This window comes from Eucalyptus grandis, chromosome 2 (genome assembly GCF_016545825.1).
Source record: "Eucalyptus grandis isolate ANBG69807.140 chromosome 2, ASM1654582v1, whole genome shotgun sequence".
Taxonomy (NCBI): Eukaryota; Viridiplantae; Streptophyta; class Magnoliopsida; order Myrtales; family Myrtaceae; genus Eucalyptus; species Eucalyptus grandis.
In genome coordinates, this window is record NC_052613.1 from 55238463 (window position 1) to 55259511 (window position 21049).

The following is a 21049-nucleotide window of genomic DNA, read 5'->3' on the forward strand; positions in this document are numbered from 1 at the left end:
TCTGCAAAATTGAGACAGTGGTTTGGTGGGAAATCTCGTGCCCCGTTGCATTCGAGCTACCCAGATCGTACATGCGTTTTCATCGGTCTATATAACAGGCAGCATACAACACACTAAGAAGTGCCCGCGCTCTTCACTAAATATTGGATCGTATCCCAGCACTTGCAGCGCATAGATGGCGATTCTCGCCGACAAAGTCCTGCTCCGAGAGATCGCCTCCGCGGCTCTCCTCTTCGTCATTACCCGATTCTTTGTCAGCTCTCTCCTGCTTCGCTTGAACTCCTTTAAGCTCCCGCCTGGCCCGAAAGGGTGGCCGGTCATCGGCGCCATCCCTCTCTTGGGGAACATGCCCCATGTAGCGCTGGCCAAAATGGCCAAGAAGTACGGGCCGGTGATGCACCTGAAAATGGGCACGTGCGGCATGGTCGTGGCGTCGACCCCTGACGCCGCCCGGGCTTTCTTGAAAACCCTAGACATCAACTTCTCCAATAGGCCCCCGAATGCGGGCGCGACCCACTTGGCCTATGACGCGCAGGACATGGTCTTCGCTGACTATGGCCTGAGGTGGAAGTTACTTAGGAAGCTGAGCAATTTGCACATGCTCGGAGGGAAGGCCCTCGAGGACTGGGCTCGCGTCCGAACGTCCGAGCTAGGGTACATGCTTCAAGCCATGTGCGAGTGCAGCAAGCGAGGCGAGCCGGTGGTGGTGCCAGAGATGTTGACCTATGCCATGGCGAACATGATAGGGCAAGTCATTTTGAGCCGAAGGGTGTTCGTGACGAAGGGCTCCGAGTCTAACGAATTCAAGGACATGGTGGTAGAGCTGATGACAAGCGCAGGTATAGAAAGACATTTGAAACAAAAACACGAATACGCTTAGCTATCACGCGAGTTGTTAATTGCTCGAACATAAGGCAGGCTCACGAAAGTTACTCTAATTCCCTTACTTGATGTAGGGTTCTTTAACATCGGCGACTTCATCCCGTCAATTGCATGGATGGACTTACAAGGGATCGAAGGTGGAATGAAGCGCTTGCACAAGAAATTCGACGGGCTGTTGACGAAGATGATCGAGCAACACTCGGCAACTGCTCACGAGCGTAAAGGAAACCCGGATTTTCTCGATGTTGTCATGGCTAACCGAGATAACTCCGGGGACGAGAAGCTTAGTTTGATCAACATTAAGGCTCTTCTCTTGGTAAATACATGTCTAAGTGAATTGAACAAAATCTATCATGTCAATTCTTGGCTTCTTCATCAACTTGTGACGTTGATAAGTACTGATCTCGTTATCTCTTTTTCTAGAATTTGTTCACTGCGGGCACTGATACTTCATCGAGCATAATCGAGTGGTCGCTGGCCGAGATGCTGAAGAACCCCAGCATCCTCAAGCGAGCCCACGAAGAGATGGACCGAGTCATCGGGCGGCACCGACGCCTTGAGGAATCTGACCTCCCGAAGCTCCCGTACTTGCAGGCCATATGCAAGGAGAGCTTCCGAAAACATCCATCGACACCGCTAAACCTACCGAGGGTCTCGACCGAGGCGTGCCAAGTGAACGGCTACTACATCCCCAAGAACACGAGGCTGAGCGTGAACATATGGGCGATCGGGCGGGACCCGGACGTGTGGGAGAATCCTCTGGACTTCACCCCAGAGCGGTTCTTGAGTGGGAGGAACGCGAGGATCGACCCGCGCGGGAACGACTTTGAGCTGATCCCGTTCGGGGCAGGGCGGAGGATCTGCGCCGGGACGAGGATGGGGATCGTGCTGGTCGAGTACATACTGGGGACTTTGGTCCACTCGTTCGACTGGAAGCTGCCGGACGGCGTGGAGGAGCTGAACATGGACGAGGCGTTCGGCCTGGCGTTGCAAAAGGCCGTGCCCCTCTCGGCCGTCGTCACCCCACGGCTCTCCGTTAGCGCGTACGCACCTTAAAGCTTTCCCCAAAAAGCTTTTCCACTATGAGAATCCGACATTATCATGACACTCGGAGTTTTATTAGACTAGTGATGGGTGGTTCCCCAGATGGGGCCTATGGCGAATGCGACGTAACTCCCTCCTCTTTCGGTGTATTCTGTTTTCTGTGTTTTCGAATAACCCAGTGTCTTTGTGTGATTGTAATAATATGAACTTAGTGTTATATAATATACGTGTGTGCTTTGCTTTGATTATATATAACTTTGATAATAAGTTATATACATACATATATGTGCGCAGATGTTGTTATAATGAAAGACCTCTAGCAATGCTAAAAGTGATAGTTGCAGTTATTTACTATGGGCGCGTTTGGTAACGTTTCTGTTTAAAAATTGTTTCGGATAACAGAAATAGAAAAAACTATTTCTGCTCCGGGGAATAATTTTTTAACAGAAGAAGACGTTTGGTAAACTTGTTCTAATAAAAATGAACAGAAACACGTTTGGTAAATTTGTGTTCTTTTTTTTTGTTTCTTTTAATTTTTAATATTTTTCTAATTTTTCTTTCTTTTTTATTTTTTATTTTTTCTTCTTTTGGCTGGCGACCGGCCAAAGAAAAATAAAAAGAAAAGAAGAGAAAAAAGAGAAGAAAAAGAGAGGAGAGAAAATTTGTTCTTAAAAATTGTTCCAAAAACAAGAAACGTGTTTTTCTTATTTCTCGTTTCTATTCCAAATGTGTTCCTAAGAATAAAAAAATAAATTTGGAACAAAAATGCAAACAAACGTATTTCTATTATTTTTTTGTTTCCTGAAAAAAAAAAAAAAATTTGTTCATAAACAGGAAAAAAGAATGTTAACAAACAGGGCTTCTGTAACCCATGACATATATTTAATTAGTTTTTTTTGGCTCTTTACACAAAATGACAAAATGGTTTTAGTTGAAAGTTGTGGGACCCCGGAGAAATCGTGCGATGTCAAATCACTTTGCTAATGCTTCTTCCGAAATTACTTGCCTCAAGCTTGTAACTTACAAGAAAGAAGAAACCGACACCACCCAATTACTTGCTTTTTTTTTTTTTTTTTTTTGGTGACCGAGGATCCGCCGAAGCCTACCCTTGTCAGCTTATGCCGATTTGGGATCTCATGGGCCTTCACGGTGGAGGCTCAACAACACCATATCTCAGGAGAAACTGGCCTAGTAACCCACCGCCAGGGCTTCCGTTTTAATTGCTAACAATGCAAGATTTTGAACCATTGACTTCTTTTGCTGGAGGAGAGAACTCAACCAACTATGCTGCCCATGGTTGGGTACTCAATTACTTGCTTTACCTTATGTGTGAAGGCCAGGTTTTGCTTCCTATTACGAGATGCATCAAACGTGGGTTGAGTCGAATTTTAGTTAGGTTATAAATGATCTTATTTGAATTTATTTATGATTAATTTATTCATAAAATAAATCTTTTTAACCATACTCAACTAAATCAATACCCAACCCAACATATATTACTAAAATATTTTCATATTAAACCTAATGTGGGAAAATTTATATCCAAATTGAAATAAGAGCACGGAGAGAGAGAGAGAGAGAGAGAGAGAGAGAGATATGAGATAATCAAGGTGGTTAAGTCTTAAAAAGTTGTAAACCCAATTATAATTCAACCACTTAACATCTATATTATATTTAAATCCATTTATAATCCATTTACTCAATATAAACGACCCATATAATAACTTCGTCTATTATATATGAGTTAATAAATGGGTTTATAATTCACTTTAACATGTCTGTCTATAGATTGACTTCAACTAAAAAGAATACATCAACCAATTAATGAGAGGAATAATTATAAAAAAAAAAAACCATGAGTTTATTATATGCGTGTTAATTTAGTCTTAAATCTTTTAATTTTGTTAATTTAGTTAAAAATCATTGGATGACTTGCCAATGTAGTTTTTTCGGTCAATTTTGGTCGATAATCATTCATGTGGATGCCAAGCCTCTTACGTGGCATGGCAAATGCTAATGTGGATAACTTTTTTGTTTTTTTGTTATAAATTATAATCCTTTTATTTTCTTTCCTCTTTTATTTTTTTCTTCTTCCTTTGCCAATCACCATTTTTCTAAATTTTTTTGCTAAGAATCGACCTCGCCATATCTAGCGGGGTCTAGTGAACCTCAATAGAGGTTGGCCCTTGCTTGTGGCCAATCACTAGCCATTGCCAAGGCTCAACAACTAGTGGAGGAAGAAGAGATAGAAAAAAAGAGAGTAAAGAAGAACAAATTTAGAAAAATTGTTTGGAGAAAATGAACTGTTATTACCGACCTATCCATCAAAATAAGAGATTAACCTAATCCTTTTCCACAAAAAAGAGTTCCTTAGCTATTTAAAGTGCCCTTCACAATAAAGGTAACACCCGCATGCATGGTTTTAAAAATTTGAACCGTTCGATATATCCACACTTAAAGCAAAACAAAAGGAAAATTCAAGTGTAAAACTATCTTGAATTGACACTGTCAAAAGTAATTACGCAAATTTACTTCCATGATTAGAAATTTTCATGCAACACACTAAACAAATTCGATGCACTACAAGTTAACCACATCCAAGTTGGCGCATCACGTAGGTCCAACATGCAAAGTCACTGACTAGATACCCTATCTAGTCGTGAAAGTAATTTTGGCAATGAAATTTTAATTTGTTCAATATGATTATTGTAGCTTAGTATGCAATATTGTCATTGAACTTTTAATCCATTAAATATGGTTCTTGAACTTTTGATATTCATTCAATCATTTATCAAATTATATGAAAATATCAAATACCATCCTTTCATTTTTTTTTTTTCAAGTTCAATAATAATATTGAACAATTTCATATAGTTTAAGGATTAAATTGAATATACACTAAAATTTTATAGATCATATTGAATAAATTAAAGATTTAAGGGTCACATTGCACATTAGACTGAAATTTAAATATCAAATTATTTATTAAATCAAAGTTTATTAATTATTTATGTAATTTTTTGTTATATAAAAGATCGGAAGAAAAACTTGAATATGACCAAAATATCAGTGTATCCATCAAGGAAACCTACTCGAGCGATCAAGTCAAATCGTGATACGACAGAAGCGATGCCGTCTGGGCCCACTTTTGCTTGTTTGAAGTTGGGGCGGCTTCTCCCACCTTCCTCACGTCTATTATTTTATTTCCTTACGTTACCGTGTCCCATCTTATAATAATATAATAATAATAATAATAATAATAATAATAATGATAATATCTTGTAAACTATTATGTCAAGATATATCTTGGAAATGAATTACATAAAATTATAAAAGTTCATTTACAAAATTGACATAGCAACTAGCAAGTACCAAAAAGGGCCAAATATATGACCAAGTTGATTAAACAAGTCGTTACATTGTTACACATTCAAAATAGTAAAGAAAACTAGAGCATGGATCGATTGAAAGAAGACAAAGGTAAGCATCAAGATTGTGGATACCCACCTTGCATTGACACCAGGTCTATGTATGAATTTTCCATCGAAGAGTCGGCATCGTCTCACATAAATATGCTTAAAATTTAAAATTTGCCAAACGAAAGAATTGGGTTACAGCTTAATGATAGGACAAGGTGCACCTGACACAATTATAATATATATTTCTATCAATCAGATATTATCCAAAGCAAATCCTTTTTGAATAGATTCTTAGGAAACTATATATTTTTCTCTGGCGTGTTCATATGCGGAAAAAAAAAAAAACGTAATTTACGATACCCAAGAAATCCTGAAGGTAACGAAGGGTCTTGAGCCGCTCATACCCGGATCATATCTGCTTCAATAAAAACGAAATGGACATCTCGTACGCGGCAAGCAACGATACTAAATAAATAAAGGACAAACATCCTACCCAAATTCCCGACACGTGTAAGCCCGATAGCCTGGATGGCTCACACGCCGTGAACCCCCGACCTCGTCGACTTATAAACATAATGGGGTCGAGCTCAAATGAATTGGGAGCAAGCCACGGTACTAGCCTATCGAATTATATATAATTCCACTCGAAGCGCTGCGACAACGAAAGACGGCCCCCAAGGAGTCAGCACAAGCTCGCTGAATTCGAGCTGCCCTCTTGTCGGACATCGCTGGAATCACGACCACGGCAGACGGATTCGGGGGGCACATGATGTCCTGAATATGCGATCGCCAGCATTCAAAATGGAGAAATGGGGTCACGAGGAAGACGATTGGCTAAATTTCCTCCTTGCTAATGGTAGTGCGCATCTGCCGGAACCAAAATAGACTTGCCTGCGCACAAGGCGATAATTTATTAATTGAAAGGCCACTATGTATACTGTTGATAATGTGAATGCTAATGTACGTATCATGCTGTCCGTGTTAAGGTCATGGTTGCTACCCTACGATGCGAAGAAATTGGCCACAAAAAATATTCCAATTTTACTGAAAATGAGACATGAATCTGGTTCTTACTGGATATTAAATTTGCTTGTCTGTTTCACTATTTTGAAATGCAAGCGGATGCATTTTATTTTGCACATATTAAGATCGTGCAAATCTTCTAAACACATTAAGATTGGCGTTGGATTGAAGAGGCTGTGCAGTCTGGATTAGTTTTTGGTTTTGGAAAGAAAGTCAGTTCAAATATTGAGGCTTGTTTTATCTGATGAATTACACATGGTGGTGCAGCTGGGATTTTATGTTTACTAAATAATGCAAGTACTTTAAGGTTGTCCAGCGCCATCGGCTTCATGGTCTTACTTCTAAGAATGTTGTTTCTTTAAGTTTTTCCTGGTTTACGTGAAGTGGGGGGTAGCGGGAGCATTTTCTTTTCTTTTCTTGGAACATGTGCATTTTTAAAGAGCAAACATAGAGGAAACCTTGGCTATTTTGAAGTTTATATTGTTTTAGGTTGTACAAGTTTGCCTCTATGATATATCTACCATGTGGTGTTGAGGTCTAGCTTGAGTATATGAGATAGAGCTATTGAGGTCCAACCTATGCAGTTGAGATATAGCTATTCCGTTCAAGTGATCACTCCGGTCTGAAAATAGCCCCTTTCATTCACAATCTGAGTTTATTGCAACTGGTTGTTCAATGGTTTCTTTGGAGCAATCTACTTCACGTTTGATTGATTTGTTATCCTGGTAGTAGGAGAGTAATGGCTAGTGTAGCAATTCCCCCGCTGATGTTATCCTGGTAGTAGGAGAGTAATGGCTAGTTACAATGTAGCAATTCCCCCGCTGATGGCTAGCTTAATTTGGCCATAACACCACCCACCTGGGTGGCGTTACTGGCTTTGGGCCCTCTCCCCCTCGTGAAGGGGAGGGGTTCGAATCCCCAGTGCGTCCAGGGTGACTTAACCGCTGGCGTGAGTGTGGTGGCGACTTGCGTCGCCCCCCTTCTTCCCGCCAGCTGTCGGCTTTCGGGGTTTCCTAAGTCACCAAAAAAAAAAAAAAAAAAAAAAATTGGCCATAACTATGGATCCTGTTCTGTTTGCGATGTTTTTGAGTATTATTTCATACGATTGTTCAATGGTTGTTTTCGAGCACATGCAACAAGCCCATTGGACGGCTCATGTCCTCGGGAGTGGGATTACAACTTTCCATCATACTTTCGCAATTTTAGGAGGCACATGACAAAATTTATAGAACAAAAATCAATTTCTATTCCCCGGATGAGTTTCTAAGCAAAGAAATGCATTTGGTCATGATTCAAAATTTTTGTTTATGCAATAGAAATTTGTTTGACAACAAAATAAAATTTCTATTTCTACAAGGGTGGCGACAGATGATCGACGGTTGGAGGTCAGTGTCTGGCAATGAGCAGCTGGCCAGAGTCTGGCTACCAACGATGGGCAGTTGTACGTCCGGGCACGGGTAACAGACGTCCAACGGTGGGTGGCGGGCGATTGACGACTGGTGTCTCATGACCAGTGTTCATTGGTCGACGACTAGCAACCGACGACGCGCTTTCAATGTCCCACAGGTGGTGGACGAGTGATGTGCAATAACGAAAGTAAATGGCGATAAGACTTTTCTTTTCTTATTTTTGTACAAAAGTAAATAGATTTGTATGCAACAATGGCATCTTTGTACACAATAATGGACCCACACCAATGCCTCAGAAGGAGTAGGACCCACAACCTACAAACCTCAACCACATATCCGAGAAGCTCATAATTACAAGTTATTTCTTGATTGTACACAACAATGACACCTTCACCAATGCTTCAAAAGGAGTAAGAACTACAATCTACAAACCTCAACCACATCTCTAGGAAGCTCGTATTTACAAGTCATTTCCTAGTTGCGACGGATTTGTTGAATACCGTTACAAAGAACTCCAGAGAGTCTTATGCCAAGAGAATCAAACCATTCCTAAAGAAGTATGGAATTATTTTAACACCTGTCCCATGGGATCACTACAAACTTACATTTGCAACCAGAAAAGCATTAGAGGAATTCAATCGAGCATAGAATTAGGTAATAATACATTCGTCGCAAGAGCAAGAAATGACAGATATGGACGATCTTGCACGATCATTTCAAGAATCCTATGTCCAATTAGGGCTTCTCTCTCAAGAGCCCTATGATCAATGACCCTTGTCCTCATCCTTTGGAATAGACCCCGACACAATTTCCCATCATGCTCAAACATCGAATTAGCCCTAGCCAAACATACCTGAAAGAATAAACCAACACAGTGTTCCAAGATCCTCCGGAGCTCATGAAGAATCCTCCTCAAGTGGTCTAGATATGTGGAATGCCCTAATATCGCAAAGAAAATTCATCCACAGCACTTATAGTCCTCTTGCTCTTGACATTGGACTTGAAGATCTTGAGCAACAACACATGGAAGAGCAAATAGCACGGCATAACTCTGATGATTCAGACTATGACTACAATTCTCGAGATGGAAGATAGGCCTGTAGCAAATTTATTGTAGCACGGGTCATTGTAGCAGTGAGCTTGAAAAATCACTGTTCATAATCACTATTCATATCATCTTTAATAATTCTTGACCGGGATTCCCGAAGCCTATGTGTTTTTCAAGACCCATGAGTGTGATCTTTGTTTTATGTAAACCTCTTTGTGCCTATAAAAGGTAAGGAGGGTGTAATGTTTTGGGTAGAGTTTTTGAAGTAAAGTGTGGGCTTGTAAAAATTATCTCCATGTCTCTCTAAACACTTCTTTTTCTCCAGTCCGTGGATCTTCTAAGTAATGCAACCCGACTAGTTAGAAATGTTACTATCCTGACATCATTGCATGTCTCTATATTCTGAACTAAATTTCTAGATAATTCATAGTTGAAAGACAGTTCCTGAAAGGCCTGAACAAGAGGTTCGCCTAGTATGGGATATTTGCTGCATAGTTGCTGCAGCTAACTTGGTTTTTGGTGATCGGATCATTCATTCATTGCGTAGAAAATTGGGGATTAATTTTTAACCCATACAAAAAATATTAAAATTAAATAGTATAGCATGTAATTTTAGAAGCATTTTTTTTTTATTGCATTTGCATTGGAATAACGACGGATGTATTTGAAGTGATGGTTCTGAGGTTTAATTTAGTGAGTTTGACTAAGTCCATGGAGAGAGGGATTGGTCCAACTCCGATATTCTCTGAAGATCGAAAATTGACTTATGAAAAATGGCAATTTGATATTTTCGGAAATGATTCATATTATTCTTCTAATATTCGAAAAACCTTTTATATATTCATGCGGTAGATTTTGCAACAGATTAGAAGATTTCGAAATAATAAGAGTAATATCACGGGCGGAAACATATTTAATATCCTTATCGTATATTTGGTCAGTACCAGGGCAAGAAATTACCTGTTCTCTGACCAATCCGTGAAGAAAGAATTGAGCGTTGTGCCCTCGATTATCGGTGAACGTGAACGGAACAGGAAGTCGACATTATTTTGTGGTATTTTGGTCCCCACCTTTATTGCGTTTAGAAACAAAATAGGAAAGAGAGAAGGGACGATCTTTTCTTACTAGTTCCGTGGTGCAAGAGGGGCACTATAAAAGGACAAGAAGACAGACAACAAAAGGGCAGGTTAGATTTTCTTGTCTCTCGATCAACATGTCAACTAGGTAGCTTTTTCATTCTTCTCTTACCCCTTTGCAGAAAGGATAAGACGTGTGTGTGTGTGTGAGAGTGAGAAAATATTCAGTGGTTAGCAATCGTCCTACGTGGTGCGCACTTACCACTCGGAGATCGACACGCGTCCTGTGGGACCCGCTGGAAAATGGAGGGGCGGGCTCGGCTTGGCTCGGCTCGCTGAAGAAGAAGAAAAGACAGGTCAAGACTCCCGCCCAAAAGATTTCTCTCTCCTGCATTGAATTTTCTGCAATTTTCTCTCTCTCTCACTTTCTCTCCTCCTCCCTCTCGCGACGTCCGCTCTGCTCTCTCTCTCTCCCCCTCCGCGAAGTCGTCCGACGCCGACGCCGACGCCGACGCAGCCTTCGCTTCCTCCCCGAACCCGACTCGACGCCGACGCAGCCTCCGCTTCCTCCCGTGAACCCGACTCTGACGCCGACGCCCCTCCGCCTCCCTCTCGCGACCTCTAGTCCGCTCTCTCTCTCTCATCCTCGAAGTCGCGCCTCTCTTCCAGCAAACCCCGACGCCGACGCCCCTCCGCCGGTTGCCTCCGTCGGCGTCGAGTCCGTCGCCCCGTCTCCTCCGCCTCCGCCTACACGCCCGACGCCAACGCGTCGAACCACGACGGCGAAAATGGAGGAGAGAGAAACGACGAAGCAGAAGACGGAGATGAAGAAGCGAAGCGCGCGCTCGGGGTTCTGGACATGGGTCGTCGCGTCGGTCGCGTTCCGGCTCGCCCTCGTCTACCTCCCCAGGAACCTCGGCCTGTCCACCCGCCCCGAGGTCGCCAGCTCTCTCACCAGCATTCGCCGCCGTAACGCCGCCTCTCTTCGCTCCGTCGATCGATTCCCGATCCCCGATCCCCCTCCTCCCTTGAAATCTTGGAGGTCCATTTTCTGATACGATTTCTGGTTTTTCTTGTTTGTGCCGCCTGCAGCTTGGCGAAGGCTACTGGTTGAAGCAGTCGGTGATGTCTCCCTACGCAGGTTCGGCTCCGTTCGATCTCTGTAGGAAGGAAGCTGCTTGTTTGCCTACTGGTGTGTCGCTGTTTGATGCTTTGATCCCTTCCACAGGTTCCATGTATCACGGTTCTCCTTTGCTGTTGCTTGTTCTCGGACCTCTCGCTGTCAAAAGGTAACTACCGGAGTATAATCGCCGATGCATTTTGAAGGCTAGGTTGATTGTGAGCTTTGCTGGTTATCTGCTAGAACTGAACTAGATTTATCTGGCGCTATCTAAGCGGAGGCTGTGGCTTGTGCGAAAAGTTGTTTTCGATTCCAGAAATTGAATTTCTTTTAGGGAGTCTTAGGGCCCGTTTGTTTATGTTTCTTTTTTCTGTTTTTAAACACTTTTTCTGTTTTTTTGTTCCTGGGAACAAAAAAGAATAAAAAGCGTTTACGTTTCTTTTTTTGTTCTTACAAAAAAAAGAAACAAGAAAATATTTTGTGTTTCTTGTTTTTTCAAACACCTTTGAGAAACACCTTTTTTTTATTTTTATTTTTCTCTTATTTTCTTGTTCTTTTTTCTTTTGGCGGTCGCCGGCCTCGGCCATGGCCGGCGACCGGCCGATGAGGGCCGGCGAGGCCGAGGCTCGCCGTCCCGGCGAGGCCGAGGCTCGCCCCCGGCGAGGCCGACCTCGCCCGCGAGCCTCGGCCTCGCCGAGCCACCGCCAAGAGACGCCGACCTCGGCGGTGGCTCGGCGAGGCCGAGGCTCGCCGCCCGGGCGAGGCGGCCTCGCCGGATCTGGCGAGCTCGAGCTCGCCCAACCATGGCGAGGCCGACCTCGCGCCGGCCCGGCGAACTCGATCTCGCCCCGGATCCGGCGAGGCCGAGGCTCGCTCGCCCGGCCGGCCGGCGAGGCCGCGCCTCGCCCGCCGCCCAGGTGAGCCGGCCTCGAGGATCAAGCGCGCCCAACCTCACGCCGGCACAGGCGAGCTCGGCCTCGCCCCGGATCAAGGCGAGGCCAACCTCGCGCCGCCGGCGAGCCTCGATCTCGCCTAGATCCGGCGAGGCCGACCCTTGGCCGGCGGTCGCCGCCAAAAGAAGAAAAAAAAAAAAATGAAAAAAAAAAAAGAAAAAAAGGAAAAAAGAAAAAAATAGAAAAAATAAAAAAAATAAAAAAATTATCCAAATTTACCAAACATGTTTCTATTTATTTTTTGTTCCCGAACAAGTTTACCAAACGCGTTTTTGTTGAGAATTGTTCCGAGAACAAACACTTTTTTCTATTTCTATTCCCTGGAACAATTTTTAAACAGAAACGCAAACAAACACACCCTTAGTTTCTTGCGTGTTGTGAAGTTAATTATGTTCTGTAGCTTTCTCGCTATGCAGAATTGAAGGGCAACCAGAGCATCTTCTACTATGCAGGTATCTACTTCTCTCGTGTCTCGTAGGTAGTTTGCGATTTACTATTTTCATGCAATGTGATGTGTGGTGATCTTTATTGTACTCGTCTCTTGTTCAAAGCATGAGTAATTCAGTGTTGTCAAATACCTGGAAGGATCTAACCTAAGTACAGATTACAATGCTTCTGGTCCTATCTTTGATTCTCTGAGTCGAACATTTTGGGAAGTCAACTATTGGGTTGATTTCTGCTGGGAAAAGGGAGTCCGCCTCTGAAATGTGGATTCTCCTTTGGCCGACCCTTTTTTTTCTTCTACCCCATTTCGAGTCCACACTGATTGGGCGGATAATGTGTACCAAAGTAGTGTTTTTTGCAGGTTAGATAATCATCGTTCATTTTTCTCAGTGGGGTAACTGATTTCTAAGATAGATGTAGCCCCATGCATCAGGAAAACAGCGATGCCAGGGATACTACGATAGTTTGCGAAATTAGTTAGCTGAGTGATGTCGGAAAACTGTGACTGACCTGACGTTCAAGCTGGCGAGTCGTCTTCAAATGCCTAAAGAAGTCTCCGCCGCATTACTTAGTAAATCAATTTTGTAGCCCAGTCTTGGTAGTTCTAGTTCATGGTATAATTGGCGGATTAACTAAGGAACTCAATATTTTTCCTCTGTCCTTCAAATGCCTACTTGCGATGGCTAGAATATTTAGCTGGAACCACTGCCAATATACGAGCAGGAGTAGAAACAACTTCTTTGTGACTGGAGAGAAATTGAGTGGTACCCCGATTACTGATTAGATGTAAACTCCATGCCTAGGAATTATCGTGTTTTCATCTGCTTGATAACTTTGAAGCCGTTGTCTCACAATAAAGAGTCTAGTACTGATGCTATCCTGGACAGATAGGAATCTGACTCATCTATGTTATCCAGAATATCTGCCGATCAGTGAAGATTATGGCCGAGTCAGCTGATAACAATGCTGGGAAGAAGCTCATTTGAATTGACATTAGTTCGGATACTGTTTGCCCGTGGTGCTGTGTAGGCAAAAAGAATTTAGACAAGGCTATAGCCACTGCAAAGGATCAGTTTGATTTTGAAGCTCTCTCTCTCTCTCTCTCTCTCTCTCTCATTCATGCACATGTGTGCCTTTTCACCATGGTGTATTTCCATTCTCACTGATGTCTCATCAGGCTTGCAGATCAAATGGCATCCTTTTTTTCTGAATCCATCTGCCCCAAAAGAAGGTGTCAACAAGAAAGAGTATTACCTGAAAAAGTTTGGATCTCGATCAGAGAGCATGGAAGCTTGTATCCGCGAGGTTTTCCCTTTCTCCTTTTGAACACCATAAATTTGTTTACTTATGCAACTATTGATTTTATATCCTGCACGTTTTGCAGATTTTTAGAGGTATTGGATTGGAATACAACATGTCTGGTCTCACGTAAGATGCTTATGATATCATGTGTACATTGGATGTTTAAATTCCCAAAGCAAGAGGTTGTGCTGAGAAGATTGGTAACATATATAATATATGAGCAGGGAAATACTGTGGATAGCCACAGGCTTATATACTATGCTGGGACATGAAGGCTCGAGAAGCAACAAAAACTTGTGGAGGAGCTATTTATTGGCTACTTCACCCAGGGAAGATATATTGGTGACAGGTAGATTCACTTCCTGTACATGCATTGAGCTACATGTGGTTGTATGTGTCCACACATGCATCGAAGTGGATTGCTGAGCTTTGGAAAATCCCTTATCACTGCATCATCTCTTAAGATGCATCTTCTTCCCCTGTAATTTTTTCTTAAGAATTGGCTTTATTCCATTGGGAATAGTCTTTGTGAATCTAATATCCTCTACAGCCATATTGTCAAACATGCATCATGACCTTTGGCTTAACCTAGGTCTGAATAGTTTAAGCCTCTTCCCAAGATAGAAAAAGTTTGGTTTAGCTGATTCTACTGCCCAATTTGTCTGGAAGATAAACGTAAGATCTCTCCGAACCATTACGGTTGTTCTTAATAGTGTTTGAATGTGAGAGTAAGACACAGGAAATCATTGTTGGGTGTGCTGGTTATCCTAAATAAAGGTTACTAAGCTGGGAGAGAGGGGCCATTCTTCTCTAATTTTTAGCGTTAGATCCTCATATTCTGAGAAAATGTCAAAAAAAAAAAAAAAAGGGCTGACCAATTTCATCGTATGTCCTTAATTTTTCATTTGAATCATAAAGAGACCATTTTGCCAGACTTTACTCTATCCCCAGGGAAATTTGGTTAAGCTATACTTAACACGAAGCTAGAAATGAAGCTTTTTCCAACATTCTTTTGATGAAGCTCGCTCGTCTTCATTTTAATTTTTAGTGCACACTCGAACTTAACACTTTGTATAACGTGGATTCAGAGAATTCCTTGTGGAAGCTGCTGCCAAGGCTGGAGTAGACGGGGCAGCCGAGTTTCTGGATAATCCAAATAATGGACTGCAAGAGGTTCTCTCTCTCTCTCTCTCTCTCTCTCTCTCACACACACACACACACACATTGCTTCACATTCGAACCTAGAGATCAGGAGAGAATGCGTGACTAATTATGTAGAATATCTAGAAGGAGCTTTTCGGAGTTAAAAGATTTCATTTCTCTAAGCTGACTCAGGAAAGTGTTATCTCCTTTTTCCATGAATTTTTCAATGATCCTGTTGAAATCTACTGCAGTTAATCTCTTTAGTTTTGGCAGCTTCCAGATGTTTGCCGCTGATTCTAAGAATCTCACGAACCTTTTCATAATTTTCTTTTGCTCCATCAAGGTAAATGAGGAGCTCGAACAGTACTCATCGAACATTTCTGGGGTTCCGCATTTCGTGGTAAATGATGTTCTCTCTCTCCCCCCCCCGCCCCCCTGGCTCTCTGTCTCTGTCTCTCTCTCATATTTTGCCTTAATTTTTTGGATGACATAGAGATACCTTTTCTGAGATCATTATTTTCAACAGATAAATGGGAAGCACAGATTGAGTGGTGGCCAGCCCCCCGAGGTGTTCCTGCGAACCTTTGAGATTATCGCTAGTGGAAAGTAGATGAAATGAAAATGTCATCCTTGTGCGTTTACTTATAAATAAATAAAAAAGCAGGTTGTGTTATCTGTTTTACTATAAATACCATATAGGAAAAATGAGTGAATAAATTCTTACGGTTCTTGGAGATTTTGCTGGCTCTGTTTTTGCCATTGCCTGCCAACACCTTGTTTCAACAGATAAACGTCCACTTGTGATGTGCTTTATGGTTATGCGAATTCGCTTTTCTCACATACCTGACGATTGATTTCCTCGTTTCAATTACCCAAAGCCTGGCAAAGAAATGAACATCCGATCTTTTGCTCTCGTACTCTCTTTTTCTGAGTGAACAGAAAGTGTTGCCAGCTTCACTTGGCCGGAGTCTGAAAAACTACGGCATTTTGCTTGAGAATCCATAGGTAAATCAAGCTGCCGTTCGCTAAACTTTTGACTTAACTACAGAAGCGAAGTCATGCACTGGGACCGACATTAAGCATTTCATTGTAAATCTAACCCCAGAAGCCCAGCAAGCACCGATGTAACAAGTCGCAGAGTCTTACACGTCGCTCTACCAAGGGCAAAGCCCGAGCATCAGCAAACTCAGAGAAGAGAACCTGACAGCACCTTAACGCGAAAGCAAGACAGCGTGTCGTTTGGTTGGCCACTCATGCACTTTCTTTCATATGTAGTTTCTATAACTAAACCAAACCCAAAAATGGAAAGGCAACGACCAGACAATTACATTTACCAATATGCACTTGAGATATTGCTCGTATTTACAATTGCAGTTTCAAGCAGCATAACCAAGTCTAAACAAAGTAAAAGATAATTTAGAAGGAATGTATAATGGGTCTTTGGAGAGAGAGTCTGAGAAATTGGAATATGCACAGAGACTTCTTTACATTTCATCAAGTATATTAACAGGATTCTTTTTTCTCTTCCCAGTGTTGACAGTATCGTCAACATGAGCATTCACCTAAGATCAAGTCTCATCGAACACCATCACCTGTCAAACAGAAAAAGGTCCAATTAAGCACACAACTAGGAGAAGAAAACAGTTGAAATACCAGAACATCTTGATTTTTCTCAACTGCCCACACAAAATGGCACCACCTCTAAATCAATATAGAAGACATATAGCAATCCCATAACTTGTGAAGCCGCAAAATCATAGGAAGCCACAACTATCAGTCGGTGAGAGGCTGCCGAAATGTTGGCAGCATGCTCAACCCATAGAAGCTCATGAGGCTAGAAATGTACTACTATTTTCTGCCATTGTTTTAGGTAATTGTTCGATGATCTTTCTTTTTTATGACAACTACCCAGCCTGGCAAAATCCCCAAGAAAAGGAAAGCCTCCAATTATAAAGCAATAAGCTGCAAGCATAACAGCTTATCCTGGGTGTCAGTAGGACTTGTACAGGGATTAGTATGGAGGTTATAACCATTCAAAAGTTACCGATCCCAGTTGAAAACCAAATAGCATATCATCTTTTGTAAAAAGCTCTTAACGTGTCCTTAAAATGATTGCAACCCAACGTGCATAAAGCAGAGGGAGAAACAATCCCAATTCCTACCCCAAAAAAAGAGTTTCCCTGAGAAAGGTCACTCTGTGAGGTCAGACAACAACTAAGAATCGTGGTCTGTGCCACGGTGAAGCAATCATTGGAGCACAGTAATCACATGTGTATGCATGTATGTATGCATGTTTGCTGTTGGGATCTAGGAAAAGAATTACCTTGCCACATACAGGGCAGATGTCACTTCTCTCCTTCCACTCATATATGCAACCAAGATGGAAATGGTGAGAGCATTTTGTCATTATTCTTGGATTCTCAGGCGTATATTCTGCATTTAGTAAGCAGTAAAAATTGATAGAATTCATCAAGAACATCAACAATTTAATTAATCACAACATTGCAGTGACATGTTACAAAACTATAAACCAATACTGAACAAGCCAACTTGCACACAATACTTCTGCTGCCACTGTCTGAGGCAATAATCAGACCCAAATTCCAAGTTCATGGAAGTACTTCCCTAGTTTCCACATAAGCTTATTGTCAATTTTTATTCTTTTTTTCAGATGAAAGTTCTCTTCAAAATTTTCTCTAAAGAATCTGCATCTGTGCCAGCATATTCCCAGGAAAAAAAGGAAAGCACAAAAGCATACAATGGTAAGGTAATTTCTTTCAGAAAAAAAATCAAGTTCACCAGTAGATTGGATCTCTAAATAGTTTACAAGCTGAAAACTCAACTACATCTACGCATGAAAGTGAACAAGTTGAACTAGCCTAAGATTATGTCTCATCCCTTTTCTAAAACTTATTCAGCACTTCACGTTATTCAGAATTAGTTTAGCCCGCTAATAATTGTCAGCTCAATAAGAAAACAACAAGCAACCAATCTTCTAATACAAAAACTTTTACCTTCAAGACACGTCGGACAAACATCTTCCTCTTCTGATGTCGTATAAATATGCCCAATATCAGCATTCGCTTTTGCCAAGGATAGTTTAAGTGAGGTCTTATATGGTTGCTCTTTAAAACCTTTTCATGTGCATAGTTAGTCCATTTGCCTTCTGAGCAAATATTATCCGATTCCCCATCCTTGTCACTCCTAAGAGGTTCTGATTCCTCATTGGCATGACTTGAACCCTTCTCATGCCTTGGAACCAGTCCATCCCTCTGCATGCACAAACGCCTTGGCTCTACGTCATAGGGCAAAGGCCTTGGAGGAGAGTGGTACATGTCAGAAAAATAATTGTCAGGTGACGCTGTAGAAGTCATTGTGGATGCTTCCTGAATGGAAGAAGGGACGGCATGAATCTCTCTCCGAAATAACACTGTGTTGTACTGCACATCATGACAAGAGAGAGTCGAAATAGATTATCAAAATGCTGAGCTCAGTTAAAATATCCTCTTCAAGGTAATTATTTTTATTACTAATTGATGATCTCATGAAGGCTCAGCACAAGACGTGGGCTCGAAGCTCAAGTATGCACAACTCTATCAGATAAGTAGACCTAGCTAAACATAAATCTAAAGAATACCGTCTACCAAAAGGCGGGATTGACCATAGAGCAATATTGCTCTACAGTAACTAAATAACTTTTTCAGGGTTACATTGACCCATTAATTGTTTTTCTCGTTTCTCACATTCTCTTCTCATCTTGTCCTCCAACTGGTCGTATGCTTGTTCTTGTTCTCTCACGCTCGCCATGTGTCTGGTAGCAGGCAGCAATAAAGTGCTCTTAACCATATACCTTGAGCATTTCAAGTATCTCGTTATTACATGCTTATTCCCAGTACAGTAAATGTTGAATATTAGACTAAGTAGACATTAGAAAGCCATATAATGCCCACGGGCAATGACAGAGAATCCAAGTTCTTTTTCGATGTCACTTTTTCTCCCCTTGTTGTCATTTGAACCATGCTTTCCAATCTGACTAATGTGACAGAAAACAATGAACTGCTAATTCCATGGGAACAAAAATTTGCCCTGGTCAATCTCCAATTGCAGAGGTGCACTTATCAAGGCAACATAAAAGCAAGGGCATGAAAGCAGGAATATTTTTAACTGAACATGTATATTTTCAGTTCTCAGTAACAGGCTTTATCTGGGTGATTAATCAGCAACAATTGAAAACCAATTTTATCACTGACTTTTGTGGAGCTCATCATCCAAAGAAATGCTCACTGGTAAGGCATTAAAAGAGTAAGTGCGAGGTGCAACATACCACGTAAAAAAAATTATCAACCACGCAATTAAAGCAAATGCAGTTCCTATATGCAGAACTGCTCCGGAGAACATCTTCCAAGTCTCCCCTAAAAAGAAATTCAATTTCTGGAATCGAAAACAACTTTTCGCACAAGCCACAGCCAGATAAATCTAGTTCAGTTCTAGCAGATAACCAGCAAAGCTCACAATCAACCTAGCCTTCAAAATGCATCGGCGATTATACTCCGGTAGTTACCTTTTGACAGCGAGAGGTCCGAGAACAAGCAACAGCAAAGGAGAACCGTGATACATGGAACCTGTGGAAGGGATCAAAGCATCAAACAGCGACACACCAGTAGGCAAACAAGCAGCTTCCTTCCTACAGAGATCGAACGGAGCCGAACCTGCGTAGGGAGACATCACCGACTGCTTCAACCAGTAGCCTTCGCCAACTGCAGGCGGCACAAACAAGAAAAACCAGAAATCGTATCAGAAAATGGACCTCCAAGATTTCAAGGGAGGAGGGGGATCGGGGATCGGGAATCGATGACGGAGCGAAGAGAGGCGGCGTTACGGCGGCGTTACGGCGGCGAATGCTGGTGAGAGAGCTGGCGACCTCGGGGCGGGTGGACAGGCCGAGGTTCCTGGGGAGGTAGACGAGGGCGAGCCGGAACGCGACCGACGCGACGACCCATGTCCAGAACCCCGAGCGCGCGCGCTTCTGCTTCTTCGTCTCCGTCTTCTGCTTCGTCGTTTCTCTCTCCTCCATTTTCGCCGTCGTGGTTCGACGCGTTGGCGTCGGGCGTGTAGGCGGAGGCGGAGGAGACGGGGGCGACGGACTCCGACGCCGACGGAGGCAACCGGCGGAGGGGCGTCGGCGTCGGGGTTTGCTGGAAGAGAGGCGCGACTTCGAGGACGAGAGAGAGAGAGCGGACTAGAGGTCGCGAGAGGGAGGCGGAGGGGCGTCGGCGTCAGAGTCGGGTTCAGGGGAGGAAGCGGAGGCTGCGTCGGCGTCAGAGTCGGGTTCAGGGGAGGAAGCGAAGGCTGCGTCGGCGTCGGCGTCGGCGTCGGACGACTTCGCGGAGGGGGAGAGAGAGCAGAGCGGACGTCGCGAGAGGGAGGAGGAAAGTGAGAGAGAAAATTGCAGAAAATTCAATGCAGGAGAGAAATCTTTTGGGCGGGAGTCTTGACCTGTCTTTTCTTCTTCTTCAGCGAGCCGAGCCAAGCCGAGCCCGCCCCTCCATTTTCCAGCGGGTCCCACAGGACGCGTGTCGATCTCCGAGTGGTAAGTGCGCACCACGTAGGACGATTGCTAACCACTGAATATTTTCTCGTGTGGGAGAGGTCTTCTTCTTCAGTGGGTCTTTGAACGCCTGTTGAAGCCCGCCGCCCGCAGCTGCCCGTATTGAGCTCCTCCTCCTCCTTCAACAAGCTTGCTATTCAATCATCGACGATGCCATTTGCCTGCGTCGTACTGCCACCGTGACACGTCGCAGCAAGCTGACCTCAACATCCTTGCTGTCTCCAAGCTTCACCGAGCTCAGAGCCATCACCACAGCGATCCGTGCCAAGGTGTCCGTCGTTGCCGATAGTGTAGACCGTGAGCCATTATCGAACATCACCACGAGCCATCGTTGGTTCCACAATATGACGAGTCCAAATTCGGGAATGATATTACGAAATAGGTAAAGTTATTATTCAAATTTAATTTGGTTATTTCCTTACTTAATTCGTTGATATCTCTTTGAATGATATATCTTATCCAAAGTTTCCTGAAAAACCTTTTAAATTAGGGATTATTCTTTAATCTCACAACATGCATACAATTGACAGTCCGATTTCATGCCCGAAATATAACTTGCAATCACACGAAAAAATTGC

The 21049-nt window shown here is 42.8% G+C and overlaps 2 protein-coding genes and 1 pseudogene across 2 annotated transcripts; 2 read left to right on the plus strand and 1 right to left on the minus strand.

The window, feature by feature from the left end:
* On the plus strand, positions 1-2203 carry LOC104433882 (flavonoid 3',5'-hydroxylase 2). The gene is made up of 3 exons (XM_010046775.3): positions 1-839; positions 957-1198; positions 1306-2203. Exons 1-3 carry the CDS (start codon positions 176-178, stop codon positions 1936-1938), a joined length of 1539 nt encoding a protein of 512 aa, XP_010045077.2. The 5' UTR covers positions 1-175; the 3' UTR covers positions 1939-2203.
* Positions 2204-10993: 8790 nt separating this feature from the next.
* On the plus strand, positions 10994-15599 carry LOC104433883 (annotated as a pseudogene).
* Positions 15600-16167: 568 nt separating this feature from the next.
* On the minus strand, positions 16168-20288 carry LOC104433886 (E3 ubiquitin-protein ligase At3g02290). The gene is given in 8 exon segments (XM_039306185.1): positions 16168-16455; positions 17187-17296; positions 17878-18000; positions 18003-18303; positions 19425-19485; positions 19573-19620; positions 19754-20050; positions 20184-20288. Coding segments are annotated over 7 exon segments (777 nt in total). The 5' UTR covers positions 19864-20050; positions 20184-20288; the 3' UTR covers positions 16168-16431.
* Between the last annotated feature and the right edge of the window lie 761 nt (positions 20289-21049).

What these genes read in the sequence shown, in the direction of transcription:
- LOC104433882 (XM_010046775.3), top strand. Translation starts at nt 176, where the DNA reads ATGGCGATTCTCGCCGACAAAGTCCTGCTCCGAGAGATCGCCTCCGCG. An exon ending in AGAGCTGATGACAAGCGCAG is followed by an intron (nt 840 to 956) that starts GTATAGAAAGAC and finishes TACTTGATGTAG; the next exon opens with GGTTCTTTAACATCGGCGAC. An exon ending in ACATTAAGGCTCTTCTCTTG is followed by an intron (nt 1,199 to 1,305) that starts GTAAATACATGT and finishes CTCTTTTTCTAG; the next exon opens with AATTTGTTCACTGCGGGCAC.